The sequence below is a fragment of the Salmo trutta genome, chromosome 10, assembly GCF_901001165.1.
Source record: "Salmo trutta chromosome 10, fSalTru1.1, whole genome shotgun sequence".
In the NCBI taxonomy this organism is placed as follows: Eukaryota; Metazoa; Chordata; class Actinopteri; order Salmoniformes; family Salmonidae; genus Salmo; species Salmo trutta.
In genome coordinates, this window is record NC_042966.1 from 13,752,711 (window position 1) to 13,770,864 (window position 18,154).

At 40.6% G+C, this 18,154-nt stretch overlaps 1 protein-coding gene and 1 pseudogene across 2 annotated transcripts; one reads left to right on the forward strand and one right to left on the reverse strand.

The window, feature by feature from the left end:
* The first annotated feature begins 8,500 nt into the window (after positions 1–8,500).
* Positions 8,501–14,315, forward strand: LOC115201152 (ankyrin repeat domain-containing protein 1). Of its 2 annotated transcripts, none has more exons than XM_029764496.1 (9): positions 8,501–8,605; positions 11,222–11,371; positions 11,666–11,794; positions 11,946–12,053; positions 12,167–12,265; positions 12,425–12,523; positions 12,617–12,715; positions 12,904–13,002; positions 13,563–14,315. In XM_029764496.1, the coding sequence occupies exons 1-9, from the start codon at positions 8,582–8,584 to the stop codon at positions 13,659–13,661; spliced, it is 906 nt and encodes a 301-aa protein (XP_029620356.1). In that variant the 5' UTR covers positions 8,501–8,581; the 3' UTR covers positions 13,662–14,315. The 2 variants fall into 2 exon arrangements, with proteins under 2 accessions (XP_029620356.1, XP_029620354.1); XM_029764494.1 differs by lacking the exon at positions 8,501–8,605 and adding an exon at positions 10,417–10,679.
* Positions 14,107–18,118, reverse strand: LOC115201154 (ribonuclease P protein subunit p30-like; annotated as a pseudogene).
* Positions 18,119–18,154: the final 36 nt, after the last annotated feature.

The following is an 18,154-nucleotide window of genomic DNA, read 5'->3' on the forward strand; positions in this document are numbered from 1 at the left end:
AAATCCAATTTATCAACCCATGGAGGTCTGGATTTGGAGTCACACTCAAAATTAAAGTGGAAAACCACACTACAGGCTGATCCAACTTTGATGTAATGTCCTTAAAACAAGTCAAATTGAGGCTCAGTAGTGTGTGTGGCCTCCATGTGCCTGTATGACCTCCCTACAATGCCTGAGCATGCTCCTGATGAGGTGGCGGATGGTCTCCTGAGGGATCTCCTTCCAGACCTGGACTAAAGCATCCGCCAACTCCTGGACAGTCTGTGGTGCAACGTGGCGTTGGTGGATGGAGCGAGACATGATGTCCCAAATGTGCTCAATTGGATTCAGGTCTGGGGAATGGGCGGGCTAGTCCATAGCATCAATGCCTTCCTCTTGCAGGAACTGCTGACACACTCCAGCCACATGAGGTTTAGCATTGTCTTGCATTAGGAGGAACCCAGGGCCAACCGCACCAGCATATGGCCTCACAAGGGGTCTGAGGATCTCATCTCGGTACCTAATGGCAGTGAGGCTACCTCTGGCGAGCACATGGAGGGCTGTGCGGCCCCCCAAAGAAATGCCACCCCACACCATGACTGACCCACCGCCAAACTGGTCATGCTGGAGGATGTTGCAGGCAGCAGAACGTTCTCCACGGCGTCTCCAGACTCTGTCACGTCTGTCACGTGCTCAGTGTGAACCTGCTTTCATCTGTGAAGAGCACAGGGCGCCAGTGGCGAATTTGGCAATCTTGGTGTTCTCTGGCAAATGCCAAACGTCCTGCACGGTGTTGGGCTGTAAGCACAACCCCCACCTGTGGACGTCGGCCCCCATACCACCCTCATGGAGTCTGTTTCTGACCGTTTGAGCAGACACATGCACATTTGTGGCCTGCTGGAGGTTATTTTGCAGGGCTCTGGCAGTGCTCCTCCTGCTTCTCCTTGCACAAAGGTGGAGGTAGCGGTACTGCTGCTGGGTTGTTTCCTTCCTACGGCCTCCTGCATGTCTCCTGATGTACTGGCCTGTCTTCTGGTAGCGCCTCCATGCTCTGGACACTACGCTGACAGACACAGCAAACCTTCTTGCCACAGCTCGCATTGATGTGCCATCCTGGATGAGCTGCACTACCTGAGCCACTTGTGTGGGTTGTAGACTCCGTCTCATGCTACCACTAGAGTGAAAGCACCGCCAGCATTCAAAAGTGACCAAAACATCAGCCAGGAAGCATAGGAACTGAGAAGTGGTCTGTGGTCTCCACCTGCAGTACCACTCCTTTATTGGGGGTGTCTTGCTTATTGCCTATAATTTCCATTTGCACAACAGCATGTGAAATTTATTGTCAATCAGTGTTGCTTCCTAAGTGGACAGTTTGATTTCACAGAAGTGTGATTGACTTGGAGTTACATTGTGTTGTTTAAGTGTTCCCTTTATTTTTTTGAGCAGTACATTATCTCAGAATGTAGTCTGAACATGTAGTGGTGGAAGAACTTGGATCATTTGAAATGTAAGAAAACCATTTTGAGGGACATCGCACTATACACCACCTGAAAATGCATTAGTTTCAATTTAATTGAATATTACCATTCATTTGTTAACGTTTGACATTAGTCCTCATTTAACAATGCTAACCTGTAAAAGCCATTGAAGAAGACCTAAAGTAATTTTTCTAATATTGTTGAAATAAGTAAAATGCTATAAATTATACAACAGGTGGTTTGGAATTCCCATTGTTATAGCCTATCCTACCAATATTATACTAGACAACATAGGCCTACATATGGCCAGTACATTCATAGAAAGCGGCATTATTTACACCGTTAACTTGCAACGCCCTACTACTACTAGGCAACTACTTTCACAGATCCACTGCCCAGACATGCAATTTATAAACGTGTTATCGGAAAAGTTTCTGGTTCGAATCCCAGAGCCGACTAGGTGAAAAATCTGTCGATGTGCCCTTGAGTACTTAACCCTATTTGCTCCTGTAAGTCACTCTGGATAAGAGTGTCTGCTAAGTGACTGACATTTTAATGTGTAGGGTGTCTATGGAAAGCCACTGGGGCGCTGCGGGTGTGTAAGGCAGTGGCGGCCGGTGCCGTTTAAGAGGGAGGATGATTACTTTTTTTCATGAGCATGGCCTTATTTCTATTACAGCATATTGGATGACTGGCATTCATATTCCATTCCCCCAGCTCAATATAACAGAGATAGGTTTAGGCTACTACATGATACTCTAATTTTCCCTTTACCCATCATGAGGTTGCTACAACCTAGGCTATGATCGGAAGTTTACAACACAGGTCGAAGAGAAAAATTTGAGGTGACAGTCAGTGACACATGGACAGACAGTGACACTTTCCATACCACCTTGCACACTCTTGCATGCATCTAGCTGATCTAGAGTGTAATCATTAGTCCAACAGTTGCAAACAAGAGTTTCTATTGGACAAATTCAGGCATGTTTATCCCCGTTTCGTTCAGTTTGCTTACGTTTTTCAACAAAATCGGCGGAATAAATACAGCCATGATCACACGTAAACACAGTTCACTTTCATAGCAGCCACATTGTATTCCTTCTCGCATTTATGCGCTCTCCTCTCAACTTTTCCCTTCGCATGTGGACTGCAATGCACAACACATCAGCTGTATATGACCAGGTCGAAACAACCTTTCCAAGCCAAACCATATCATAACCGCTACACACAGCCTACATCGTTGTCACCATATTAGCTAAAGTAACATCATAGTCAACATAGCTAATATAACTAACTCGTTAGAAAACCCACTAGAATCATGTAGTAACGTTACAGTGTACATTCAATAAGCAGTTTAGCACTTACACCGGCAAGCCCAAGTGGCAATACATTTGTAAAACCAAAAGCTTACCTTGACTTGGAAGAGTTCCAGTGTTGTGTTGGATAGTCATAGCCAGCTAGCTAACAAATCATCCCTCTGTTTGAGCAGGGTGTTTGAGTAGGCTAAACTAGCTAGCTGCATTTGCTAGCTAAGTAAGTGAAATTGAAAGTGAAAAAATGTTGGAAATCTCTCTATCACTCTCTTGCTTCTCTTTCATTTTGGAAGAAATTAATTTGTTCAAAACTGATCAACTATTGTCTTTATCTCTCTTTGAGTCAATTACTCACCAAATGTTATACACTGCAGTGCTAGCTAGCTATAGCTTATGATTTCAGTACTCTGATCCTTTCATTGGGTGGTTTCGCTGGGGCCTGCTGCTGTGTCCAGCGAGCCACTCTCTCTCTCCTTTCCCGGGGGGAGAAATAAAAGTGTTCTGATTGTATAACATTTTATAATCCAATTGCTGGGAAAACACAGCTATCCTGTTGTCACAGATGGAGAGAAGATGTTCTCAGCTTTCTGTAGGTATACCTTGTTTCATTCTGTGAGACATTTTCATTGGCTAAATTAAGTTTGATCTGTCTTTTCAATTGTGTGCTCTGTATTTAGTTTAAGATAGGTTATAAGTAGCTTTCTGTAGGCATACCTTGTTTCATTCAGTTGAGACATTTTCGTTGGCCAAATTATGTTCCAACTGTAATGTTGTGTTTGTTGCAATATAATATCCTACCCGTATTTTCCTTAATAAAGTTTAGAAACTTTTGTGAAGGTTTGGTGTGGTGTGGTTAGTAGCCTATTATACTTCAGGCCTATGGTATGAAGGCAGTGCACCCTCCAAATGACTCTGACAGTTGAACTTGAGGTGTGGAAGAATGTTTTAGGCCTACCAGAGTTACTCCTATAATCTAATAATATAATGCTTATCTTTGTAAAAATTATTCTAATAGAAAATTAACAAATTAGCCTCTTTCTGTACGCCTATATCTGTATAGCAGACATTTTTAAATTTTAGTCATTTAGCAGACGCTCTTATCCAGAGCGACTTACAGTAGTGAATGCATACATTCATTTCATACATTTTTTTTTCTGTGCTGGCCCCCCGTGGGAATCGAACCCCGTGGGAATCGAACCCACAACCCTGGCGTTGCAAACACCATGCTCTACCAACTGAGCTACAGAAGGCAGACGCAGTAGCCTCTCTGACAAGTATAAATAAATTAATGTTGGTGTCGTAGCATGCCGCCGGCATATCTCTATCTCTCTCTCTCTGCGGCAAGGCCTTAACTTCTCTTCCTTTATTTTATTAAACAACATATTAATACAGTAGAAGCTTAAGCCAGCCTAAGCATGAAATGCCCTGATGCATTTAGTGCTCAAATCTCTGACAGCTGAACCGTGAGGTGGACAATTATTGTTTTAGGAAAGTAAAAACCAATAAAACAATAGGCTATGAAGTTGTGCATACGCTACAGATCAAAACACAAGGAATAGTGTTTTTGTAATTAGTTATAGGCTGTTTTAAAGGACACGGCTAAATGTGGCTCTTCTGACAAAGGTAAGAAACAATCTAGCTGATTGAGTTTTATCAAAATCTTGCTTTAGTGTGAAGGGCACTGTCAAATCAAATACAATCAAATCAAATGTTATTTGTCACATTCGCCAAATACAACAGGTGTTCACCTTACAGTGAAATGCTTACTTACAAGCCCTTAACCAACAATGCAGTTTTATGAAAATCCACCAAAAAGTAAGAGATAAGATTAACAAATAATTAAAGAGCAGCAGTAAATAACAAAAGCGGGGCTATATACAGGGGGTACCGGTAAAGAGTCAATGTGTCAATGTGGGTGGCACCGGTGTCGAGGTAATTGAGGTAATTATGTACATGTACAGTTGAAGTCGGAAGTTTACATACACCTTAGCCAAATACATTTAAACTCAGTTTTTCACAATTCCTGACATTTAATCCTAGTAAAAATTCCCTGTCTTAGGTCAGTTAGGATCACCACTTTATTTTAAGAATGTGAAATGTCTAAATAATAGTAGAGAGAATTATTTCTTTCAGCTTTTATTTCTTTCATCACATTCCCAGTGGGTCAGAAGTTTACATACGCTCAATTAGAATTTGGTAGCATTGCCTTTACATTTTTTAACTTGGGTCAAACGTTTCGGGTAGCCTTCCACAAGCTTCCCACAATAAGTTGGGTGAATTTTGGCCCATTACTCCTGGCTAATTGGCATCATTTGAGTCATTTGGAGGTGTACCTGTGGATGTATTTCAAGGTCTACCTTCAAACTCAGTGCCTCTTTGCTTGACATCATGGGAAAATCAAAAGAAATCAGCCAAGACCTCAGAAAAAACATTGTAGACCTCCACAAGTCTGGTTCATCCTTGGGAGCAATTTCCAAACGCCTGAAGGTACCACATTCATCTGTACAAACAATAGTACGCACGTATAAACACCATGGGACCACGCAGCCGTCATACCGCTCAGGAAGGAGACGCGTTCTGTCTCCTAGAGATTATGTATCATGTTGTGGGGGTGCTTTGCTGCAGGAGGAACTGGTGCACTTCACAAAATAGATGGCATCATGAGGTAGGAAAATGATGTGGATATATTGAAGCAACATCTCAAGACATCAGTCAGGAATTTAAAGCTTGGTCGCAAATGGATCTTCCAAATGGACAATGACCCCAAGCATACTTCCAAAGTTGTGGCAAAATGGCTTAAGGACAACAAAGTCAAGGTATTGGAGTGGCCATCACAAAGCCCTGACTTCAATCCTTTCGAAAATTTGTTGGCAGAACTGAAAAAGTGTGTGCGACCAAGGAGGCCTACAAACCTGACTCAGTTACACCAGTTCTGCCAGGAGGAATGGGCCAAAATTCACCCAACTTATTGTGGGAAGCTTGTGGAAGGCTACCCGAAACGTTTGACCCAAGTTAAACAATTTAAAGGCAATGCTACCAAATACTAATTGAGTGTATGTAAACTTCTGACCCACTGGGAATGTGATGAAAGAAATACAAGCTGAAATATATCATTCTCTCTACTATTATTCTGACATTTCACATTCTTAAAATGAAGTGGTAATACTAACTGACCTAAGATAGGGAATGTTTATTAGGATTAAATGTCAGGAATTGTGAAAAACTGAGTTGAAATGTATTTGGCAAAGGTGTATGTAAACTTCTGACTTCAACTGTATGTAAACTTCCAACTTCAACTGTAGGTAGAGTTATTAAAGTGACATAGATAATAACAGAGAGTAGCAGCAGCGTTGGGGGTGGGGGTGGGGGGGAGCAATGCAAGTAGTCTGGGAAGTCGTTTGATTAGCTGTTCAGGAGTCTTATGGCTTGGGGGTAGAAGCTGGTCCTGGATGGCAGGAAGCTTGGCGCCGGTGATGTACTGGGCCGTACGCACTACCCTCTCTAGTGCCTTGCGGTCGGAGGCCAAGCAGTTGCCAAACCAGGCAGTGATGCAACCCACCATGATGCTCTTGATGGTGCAGCTGTAGAACCTTTTGAGGATCTGAGGACCTATGCCAAATCTTTTCAGTCTCCTGAGGGGGAATAGGTTTTGTCGTGCCCTCTTCACGACTGTCTTGGTGTGCTTGGACCATGTTAGTTTGTTGGTGATGTGGACCCCAAGGAACTTGAAGCTTTCAACCTGCTCCACTACAGCCCCATCGATGAGAATGGGGACGTGCTCGGTCCTCCTTTTCCCGTCTCTCCTTCCAGTTCTCTGCTGCCAATGACTGGAACGAACTACAAAAATCTCTGAAACAGGAAACACTTATCTCCCTCACTAGCTTTAAGCACCAGCTGTCAGAGCAGCTCACAGATCACTGCACCTGTACATAGCCCATCTATAATTTAGCCCAAACAACTACCTCCTCCCCTACTGTATTTATTTATTTTGCTCCTTTGCACCCCATTATTTCTATTTCTACTTTGCACTTTCTTCCACTACAAATCTTCCATTCCAGTGTTTTACTTGCTATATTGTATTTACTTTGCCACCATGGCCTTTTTTGCCTTTACTTCCCTTATCTCACCTCATTTGCTCACATTGTATATAGACTTATTTTTTCTACTGTATTATTGACTATGTTTGTTTTACTCCATGTGTAACTCTGTGTTGTTGTATGTGTCGAACTGCTTTGCTTTATCTTGGCCAGGTCGCAATTGTAAATGAAAACTTGTTCTCAACTTGCCTACCTGGTTAAATAAAGGTGAAATAAAAAATAAATAAAATAAATAGTCCACAATCATCTCATTTGTCTTGATTACGTTGAGGGAGAGGTTGTTGTCCTTGCACCACACGGTCAGGTCTCTGACCTCCTCCCTACTGCCTGTCTCATCGTTGTCGGTAATCAGGCCTACCACCTACAGATTTTGTTTTAAAAATCATTTTTTCATGAGTCCTCGTGATAGTCTGAGAGGAGGAAAGATGTGCAAGGAGGTAGAACTTGACCCCTGACCAGCACATCATTCAGTAGTACTGGTCTCTGACCTTTGACTTTTTATGTCCACTGTTTTATTTATGGTTCTATTGTACTATACAACACTCCTGATCCAAAAGTATGCCAACCATGCCAGAGATAGGATTGCCACTTCACCTAGATTTGAAAGAACGTTACCTCATGATAAATGTCTGGACAATGTCTGGACTTTTCATTTCTGAAAACCAGATTAAACTTACTAAAAATCTTTTTCAATGGAGATTCTCTATTTAAAGTGCTTGTTAGTCCACGTCGAGTAGGCTTCATCTAGGTCTAGGAAACAAGGCCTGTACATTCTAAATCCCATTATTTACATTTACATTTAAGTCATTTAGCAGACGCTCTTATCCAGAGCGACTTACACATTTTTCTATCACTATGATGTACCCATTTAAGCTGGAAGACAGAGCACTGTTATCTTTTATTTAAAAACAACGAAACCTTTAGAATGATTAAATTTACTATAAATTATTTTTGCTGCAGTCTCAGAGCAAGAGATCTAACTAACCTGGATAAATAAAAGTTGAATAAAGAACTTTTTTTTTTTTTACAGCTTTCTTACCTTTATGTCATCATGAGAGGCTGGATCGGGGGTTTTGTTTCTGTTCGGCTGCTTGCTTGTATTCTATTCATGCTGTGGCTCATGAATATTACAACTTGACAACATGAAAATATGTTATTCCCTTGTATGTTGTTCTGAAACTGTATCTCAGTCCTTGTGTACATAGATGTCCTGTCGTCCTTTTATGTTGATAGCTCACTCCCGCCCTGTTAATTTCTTCAGCTACCTTCAGATTCAATTCCTCAAAAATACGTTTCTTCAAGTCCTTTTTTGCTGTAACAAAAACAGTATGTCACCGTATTTAAAAAGTGAATAAAAAAATTAAAAATAAAAAAGACTGAAGGTAGTGTGAGAAATGCTAAATATAGAACAACATGCCTCATAAAATGTTACCCTATGATGGACCACGGTATGAACTAAGCTGAGGATGGAGGTAAACAGGAGTGACGTATATCACGGTTGTTCTAGCGTTAGAGATACAGTGATGAGGGAGGGATGTGATTGGGTGGAGGTAGCAGACAAGTTGTAAAGCAGTGTTTTAAAGAGGGCCAACCTCCCTGCAGGAGTAAGCTATTGACCTGAGCACAAGAGATCATACCCCCCTCACCTGTCAATATTGGGATGAACTGAGAAACTACCATCAGGTAGAGACCCTGGTAGGGACGACTGGAGGCTATGGATCCTGCCACTGCAGACAATGTAAATATACTGTATTCATATATCTTCATATACGCTGTTGAATAATCAAACAACTTTGACAATAATGATGTGCAATGTCGGTGATGATGCAATGATAAATTATGTAAAGGTGCTCAACAGTGGCTATGCAGGGTTTGGTATGCACATGTATTTGGCCACTTAAGAACATCTACTGTATTCCAACTGTAATCAAAGATTGACACTGATAATATCCATGGTACTCATTGAAAGCATGTTGAAATTGAACCTTTTGGATGTTTTAATATTTGCTTTTTAGTGTTTGTTGGTCTTTGTTTTTTTCTAGCTTGGTGAAATATTATGGTAAAAGCAGCAATCAGGCTGGTTCCACCAGGCTAGTTTTTCATCATCATGTGTGCAATTAAACTACAAAAAATAGTGCAGATATTTCTCAAGTTCCATTTGTTTTGAAATAATGTGCTTTGTGAAACAAGGAGGAGTTTGAAAAAAATCTATATTTCCACTCTCTGAACATTTATGGAATTAATGTTTTATTTATTCATTGAAACCATTATCATGATTATTATAATAGTAATCCAATTGGTTCGTCTTCTACAGTATATTACATTTTTGCATTGGGAAGTATGGTATGTTTAATGATCAGAGACCATTTGAGGTGCAACCATGGATACTGTGTAAACACATGTAGTTAAATAATGCTATTATATCAACAGGATAGGCTACTCAATTTCCAATCAATGTGAATCAACAGCCATTTTTTTCCCCCTCGTCATTTTCACTATGATTATGATTCACTATGATTTTTATAATAAAAATGTTCCCAATCATGGAATCTCACTTCTGTGAAAAGTGAAATAATTATACGCCTACTGCACCAAGTTTAAGGGAATAAAATGTAGTGTATTTTTGGGAGCAGGCAAATAAAAATAAAAAAGTGATAAAGATCTGTCCGTCCTTTTAAATGAATGTGATACGTAAGTGGAATTGTATGGCTTTTCCAGACATCGTCAAGGTCCTAATAAAGTAAGCTCTTCGATGTCAGGGTGAGAGACAACATATCAATATAGGTGTAATGGTTACATCTTAATGTCCTGTGTCATTGAAATATTACTTATAATAATCAAGACATGCCCGAATACTGCGCCACCCACATTGCTAAAGATAGCATTTATGGTGTTATTTACCAATTGGACATGGAAATAAGGTGATTTGTCCTTTGTAACTATAAAAAATGTGCGGTTTCGTTTGTTCATTTTGAGCTCTACAGCTTAGTGTGTACTCTATAAAAAAACAACAGCTGTCAAACATGTGAATCGTTAGAAAGATTATTTATCACCGGCTCCATTAAAAATAGTGTCAGATCGTAATGGTTTTATTGCCCAACGTAAGTAATGCTGAGACAGAAACCGAAGAAGATGAAAACAAGACAAGAAAAACAAGAAAATGCAATCAGTCAGTACCCCCACCGAGGAACAAACAACCACTTATATCAGACGGTACATCATTTGTCACGGGTAGTAGAATACAGAACACAAGTCAATGATTTGTATAAATAGACATTTGGATGCTGTAAGCCTACTAAGTCATCTCTTCCTGTCCTGTCCTGTCTGTGTCGCAGTTGAGGAATGTAGTTTTGTTCTATGTGGCAGAGGCTACAGGGCCCGGGGCCAGCTGTTGGTGAGAAGTGTAGGAGAGGGGAGTGGAGGGCCATTAGATGGCTGGAGCCTTTGGTCATCGTGCATGGCGGCATGGAGTCATAGAGTTAGTGCCACTCAGATTTCACCTACTGACTGACTGGAGGCGATGGCAGCCAAATGCATGTCACTCGCTCCCATGGATTTCTCAGCTCACCCCTTCCTTCTCCCAATCTTGCCAGCCGGGCCGTGACAGGAAACCTTGCCCTGTGGCGGGGGCAGGCGAGCCACCCAGGCTAGAACATGACCTCATTCCTTGCCGGCTCCAAACACATATAAAATGTTGAACTGAGGCCTGCAACCGTAGAGCACAGACAGTTGACACTGGTCATTGACTGGAGATTTGAGCTACCACATATACTTGACAAATGATGATGGGTATTCTACGAGTACAAGAGCTGGTAGGTCTTTATGTCTTTATCTCTTTTTCAAAATCCAGAGGCTTTCATTGTGGACTCCACAGAATAACCACAGATGCAAAGAATATAGGGTTGAAATGAGGATTTCAGGTGTTGGACTATGTTCACAGCTTTCATGATGCTTAGCTGCAACCTCAACAAACCTTTGAGATGAATATGAATTTCTACAGCAACCGTTTGAGAATGATTATCACACTAAGACTGAAGTTCTTCTTACACCCGCTGCTGCTTGTCTTCCACTTACTCCTCTTTTTATTAATTTATTTCACTAGGCAAGTCAGTTAAGAACAAATTCTTATTTACAATGACGGCCTAGGAACAGTGGGTTAACTGCCTTGTTCAGAATTACTGACTTTGGAATTACTGATTTTTCTAGCAACCTTTCGGTTACTGGCCCAACGCTCTAACCACTAGGCTACCTGCCGCCCTTCTATCACAGACGCCAATGGGCATGGGGGCACAGGACAAACAGAATTGTCTCGGTTGCTCACATATTCCTAATAGTCTTGTTTTTCTTATTCCAGGTTTCCGGCATGAAATGTGAGGGCAAAGAATCCGAAGATGTGCAGTCTTCAGAGGGAGAATACGAGACATCCATCAACCAGGAGAAACAAGAGGACCTGAGATCTCACAAGGACAGCCTGGCTGACACCGATGCCCCCATGAATTTAAATGTAAGTCAAATACTCTCTTAGCGTCGTTAGTACAATGGCAGCAACCCTGTTAAGCGGTTCAGACCTAATGATTAGGTGCTGAATAGACAGACATAAGGTTTTGCAGTTTGAATCTTGGTTGGGCAACTGTCTGAATTTGCTGTAGTAGCTATGACACTAACTTCAAATAAATCTGAAATCAAAAAGTGTAATCACAGAGATCATGGCACCAAGTGTTGAATCCTCAATTGGGAAGCCGCTTTATAGAAGTGCAAGATGTATAATATCTCTCTATTTGAAATGTTTGGTTGGCAGGTAGACAAATCTGGCCATCTGCGGTTAGAGACAATTGATGACCTCCAGATTATGCTGCAACTGAGGAAGTCGAGAAAGAGAGCGAAAAGAGTACAAGTTCGCAAGCCGCCACCCGCGCCCGAGACTGTGGTAAGACAGGCCTACTAGCTGAGTAGGGTGATAAGGTATCTAATTTGAGACATAGGAATAGAGGCAATTTATTTCAAGATTTGACCCTTCATAAGGCAAATAATTACTAAGTAACTGCTACGTTCAGCTAAATCACCGTCTCTCTTTCCAGCCTTACTATGTGGACGAGGTGGACTTTTTCAAGGCCTGCGAAGAGAACAAACTGCCATTGATCGAGAGGTATCTGGAAAAATCAGGAGATGTCAATGCTTGTGACAGCGTGAGTGTTTAGATAATACCAACCGACCTGAAGTTTGCCAATGCACCTCAGCCGTGTCATCACGTGTAGTGTGTGTTGTAATGCAATGTGTCCTGCTTCCTATGCCTTTACAGTTCAGACGTACAGGCCTGCACAGAGCTTGCACACAGGGACATGTGGATGTTGTGAAGAGGCTACTGGAGGCTGGAGCTTTAATTGAGAACAAAGATAAGGTACTTGAATAGAAGAACTCCAAAAAAAACTGCAGGTCCACGGGAGCCAAGATCTTGGCAATATATTGCACAGTCTTTGATCCTTCACTGTAAAATCATTTGGAGTGTTGATGAGAAAGGAACAGATGAAAACAAGGGGGATTGCTTGTCTATCTTTAGCTGGATACCACTGCTGTCCACTGTGCCTGCCGAGGAGGAAGCATGATTGTGTTAGAACTGCTGCTCAACCACGATGGCAGCTTCTCTGCCAGGGATAAGGTAAGCCTACAGAACACTCAGCTAGCAATCCGGACTCGGATCTGAGAATATGTTCAATGTGATTTATCCTTAAAATGTTTCTGTGTCCCTAAGCTACGCAGCACTCCCCTTCATGTTGCAGTGAGAACCGGACACTATGAATGCGCTGAACATCTCGTCCACTGTGGAGCGGACATCAATGCCAAAGACAGAGTGAGCTATTCTCATTCAGCATAGGAATTAATTTTATATTTTACCTTTATTTAACTAGGCAATTCAGTTAAGAACACATTTTTATTTTAAACCTTTGCTCTGAAATACAGTATAAACACCTTAAAATCGAATCAGAAATATGAAACACCAATGGGTCTTTAACTATGAGAGGTTTTATTTTCACACAGGAAGGAGATACCCCCATGCACGATGCAGTAAGACTAAACAGATTCAAAATCATCCAACTACTTCTGCTTCATGGAGCCAATCCAAAACTCAAGAATTGCGTAAGTTCTTGACTAACATGGCCAGCAACCTTGTTACCTCAATCTATCATAGTATAGAATGTGGTATTTTGTTTGAATAACACAATGATTTAAAAACGACTTATTTGCTCGTAAGGTTTACATGTATCATGTATTCAGAGAATCAAACTAGTGATAGCAAAGGTGACAGGATTGATACATAACCACAGTGCCATCTTGTGGTGATACATAAGATTGCATCTGAGTTCAGATTTGATTTAACCTTTATTTATCTATGCAAGTCAGTTAGGTACAAATTCTTATTTACAATGAAGGCCTATCCCAGCCAACGCTGGGCCAATTGTGCGCAGCCCTACGGGACTCCCAATCACGGCCGGATGTGATGCAGCCTGGATTCAAACCAGGGACTGCAGTGACGCCTCTCGCACTGAGATGCAGTGCCTTAGACCGCTGTGCCACTCGGGAGCAGAAGAAATAAGGCCCTTCACATTTTAGTCATCTAGCAGAAGCCCATACCTAGAGCAATTTAGGAAAACATACTATTGAAATATTTAATATATCTTTGTTTTTCTCTAACACAGGAGGGGAAGTCACCATTGGATAGCACTCTGGAGTGGCAGAGTGGGGCTAAATCCATTCTCAGCAACTTCAAGGATGATGCAAAAACTCCAGTCAAGTAAAGTCCAGTTCAGTTCAATTGCATTTTACACAGGTCTCAAACTCAGAATAAGTAGATAAAAGCAAATGCTATCCAGTTCCTTTGTGGAGAGACTAACTTTTACAACCACTCTGTTGATTATTGCGATACAGCTTCCAAGGTTTCATTAACCGGAGGCTGACTTCAAGACCGAAAGTCATTTCTTGCGAACTAGCAGAAGTTTTGGGCTGAAAAATTGAAGTAACTTTGCATTTGCTTCTAAGGATGTTTGTTTCTTTATAGGGAGCTTATTGGAGGTCTAAGATGCTCAAGAAGGTTGAAAAGGTTGACAAATAACTATATGGGGAAAGAGAAAGTTGAAAGTTTGGAAATTGTAGATGTGACTTGACTTCAGCATGACTATAATATGCATTCAGTTAAGTACTAAATTGTAGTGTAATTGTTGGAAAAAATATTTTGAATCAATACATTCTTAATTTCTCTTTAATATAAAATGACAGTGAGCTGGTGGCTTCAAACTGATTTTGTGCTAGTCAGTGAGAACACAGGATTTTAAAATGCTTGTGTGATTCTAATACACTTCCTGAAGTAATTTTAATTGTTCTGCTACATGTTTACCTTTAACATTTTGCTCGTTATTTTACATTACGTTATGAAATAAACAGTATTGCCGTTGTCATCCGAATTTGTTTGCTTTGTCTAAAAGGAACAAGCATCATCATTGTTGCTAATACATGACAAACTATACGACCACTGACCAGTTATTAGAAAACAGTCACATTTCCACAAATAAGGACATTCATAAAAGTGCATTTACATAAACACATTCATCTATCCATAAAGAAAAAGTATTACAATTGAAACAAGTGATTACTTTCTACTGCGCCATCTCAATCTTAGCCCTCTTTGATGCTGGAACATCCTCTTTCTCCTGTCTCTCAGTCAACGGCTGCTCATTCTTCACAGAGTGTACTATCCCCAATGCAGTCTTTCTCATTTCTGTAATGACAACACTGTATATTAATTGATTTTCTTGTGCCACAAACACTGCTTTGAGAATGATAGACAAGTAATAAATGTAGTTCAATGACACATTGCGTTACATGATATTAACACTCACATTCCATTGATGGGCTACTCTCACTTGGCCTTTTAACCAAGTGTACATACCTGCCTGGCATATAACATTTTAAACAATGTATTCAATTGCTCGAGCAATGTGTAAACAGCAGCTTATTTACCTCCATGTAAGTGGACGGCTCGACAGTTGGTTGAGATAGCAGCTTTGCCATCTTCTTCTGACAGGCCAAACAGTAGGCCTCTGGACACCATTCAGGATAATAGCAGTGACACAGGTTGGCCTCATCACACCTGCATATAGTCTGTCTGTAATACTGTACCATATTCTAGTTGCATACATCAAGTACTGTACTAGGTAGGTAATGTTTTAAGAAAGGATACAAATTCCTCTCAACTCAAGGGGCTGACTGAACAAAACACACATTTACAGTGGTATGGTTAATTTCAGCAAGATGTTAATACCAGTATGTTCAATGCTCATCGTATGAATGGTATCTAAGTGGGTAATATACCTTTTCTGCCCCACTGGTCACAATTACGTTCTGTTTTTAAAAAAAACATTGCTGTTACACGGACTGAGTGAAAATGGCAGGTTGATTGAAAGGTGAAGTGAAGTTGAACCATGTTGGGTCTATTTACCTTGCCTTTGCACGCCTCCATGAGATTTAGAGCATTTGCGATGGTGTGTCTTCTCATGGTGGAGTCTCGGATTGCAGGTGTGTAACTTACCTCAAAAAACACACCCCTTTCAATTGCCTGAAACAAGCACAACTTGCATTACCATCTGTATATTACTTGGAAATAACCAAGCAATCTCTTCATTGAAATACACAGAGAGCAATGGTCTCACCCCATTGACTGAAGATCTTTTGAAAAAAAGGGCTGTTTTTCTGTCGCTGCTACACAGATGATGTCAATAGTAAATTCCATGCAGGCTGCCTATTGAAACAAAGAGAAGACCAACACTAGCAGAATGTCATCCATACATTGCCAGTGTAGTCAACAATAATACAGTACATATTGTTGACGGTGGTGAACAAAAGTACTTACATGAAACAACTTATCCGTTTTAGGATAGGCAGCCACTAAGTCATAGGCTTTGTACTCTCTTAATGGTTTCTGGGAAAGGATAAATTACATTAGTCCCATTTGACAAATTATGCAATATGAATACTGTCAGCAAATGTTCAAACTTCTACTGTATATTGAACTTACAAAGTGTGCTGCCCTTGAGGCCACAACTGTCAGTCGGTTCAACACCTTGATTGGTCTGGATTTACCCTGTACAAAATCAGGGGGACATCAGTGCCTTCAGGAAAGTACTCATACCCCTTGACTTATTCCAGTGTGTTATAGCCTGAAATCATAATTGATTAAATATATTTTTTTTCTCTCTTCCATCTACACACAATAGCAGCCCACAATGACAAGGTGAAAACATGTCTATCGAAATTTGTGCAAACGTATTGAAAATGAAATATCTCATTTACAAAAAGTATTCACACCCCCCCTCAAAACTTTGTAGACGCTCATTTGGCAGCGATTACAGCTGTGAGTCTTTCTGCGTAAGTCTGAGAGCTTTGCACACCTGGATTGTACAATATTTGCACATTATTCTTTTAAAAATTCTTCAAGCTCTGTCAAGTTGGTTGTTGATCATTGCTAGATAGCCATTTTCAAGTCTTGTCATAGATTTTCAAGACGATCTAGGTCAAAACTGCAACTAGGCCACTCAGGAACATTCAAAGTCGTCTTGATAAGCAACTCCAGTGTATTTGGCCTTGTGTTTCAGGTTATTGTCCTGCTGAAAGGTGAATTTGTCTCCCAGAGTCTGTTGGAAAGCAGACAATTAGGTTATCCTTTAAGATTTTGCATGTGCTTAGCTATATTCCATTTATTTTTAATCGCGAAACACTCCCTAGTCCTTGCCGATGACAAGCATACCCATACCATGATGCAGCCACCGTCATGCTTGAAAATATGAAGAGTGGTACTCAGTGGTGTGTTGTTTGCACCAAACATAACGCATTGTATTCAAGACATAAAGTACATTTCTTGCCGTTTTACTTTAGTGCCTTATTGCAAATAGGATGCTTGTTTGTAATATTTGTATTCCTTCTTTTCACTCTGTCATTTAGGTTAGTATTGTGGAGTCACTACAATGTTGATCCATCCTCAGCTTTCTCCGATCACAGCCATTAAACTCAAACAGTGTTAAAGTCACCATTAGCCTCATGGTGAAATCTCTGAGAGGTTGCTTCCTCTCCGACAACTGAGTTAGGAAGGACGCCTGTATCTTTGTAGTGACTGGGTGATTGATACACCAGCCAAAATGTAATAGTAACTTCACCGTGCTCAACAGGATATTAAATATCTTTTTTTTTGACCATTCTACCAATAGGTGCCTTTCTTTGCAAGGCATTCGAAAAGCCTCCCTCATCTTTGTGCTTGAATCTGTGTTTTAAATTGCCTGCTCGACTGAGGAACTTTACAGATACATGTGTGGGGTACAGAGATGGGGTAGTCATTCAAAAATCATGTTAAACGATATTATTGCAACTTGTGAATTGTTAAGCAAATGTTTACTCCTGAACTTATTTAGGCTTGCCATAACAAAAGGGTTGAATACTCAAGGCATTTCCACTTTTCATGTTCTTTTTGTACACATTTTGAAAAACAAATTCACTTTGACATTATGGGGTATTGTGTGTAGGCCAGTGACATACATCTCTTTTTAATCCATTTTAAATTCAAGCAGCAAAACAACAAAATGTGTAAAAAGTCAACGGGTGTGAATACTTTCTGAACGCACTGCAATTATCCCAAGGCATGGAGAAATGGGATAGCTAGCTTCAAGAATATTACATAATGTAGCAACATTATTACTACACATAACCTGCACTATGGGAAATGTATCAAACAGCTCGGAAACACACTTCGGTTTGCCAATTTCCTGTAAACATACGCAAACAAACAGGGTGACATTTCACTCAATGGGATATGGACAAGGAAAGCCCTCAACTTCATGATGAGCCCATAACAGGCTACAATCAGTAGCCTACCTGCTTATTTTGTTCCAAATCAACCACATAAGTGATGGCAACTGTGAAGTACCCAACTGAGACATGAAAATATCAATGGATTAGTACAAATCAATCGAGACGTAGTTCAGCTAACTCCTGTCCATCGCGCAACAGCTCGTCACTAATTCCATTGACCCGCCCTCGAAGTTAGCAACGAAATACGATTTAAATATCTTTTGAAGTTTGTGCTAGCTAAAAAGTTTTGCAAATGTAACAAGATAAAAACATAGCTACGATGAGCTGCTGTTTCAATAACACTCTGAAGTCGTTTCTTGTCGGTTGTGTAGCTAATATTGAAGTCCATGAACACAGCCATGTTTCCATGTGAGTTGACCCGAAATACCTTATGGAC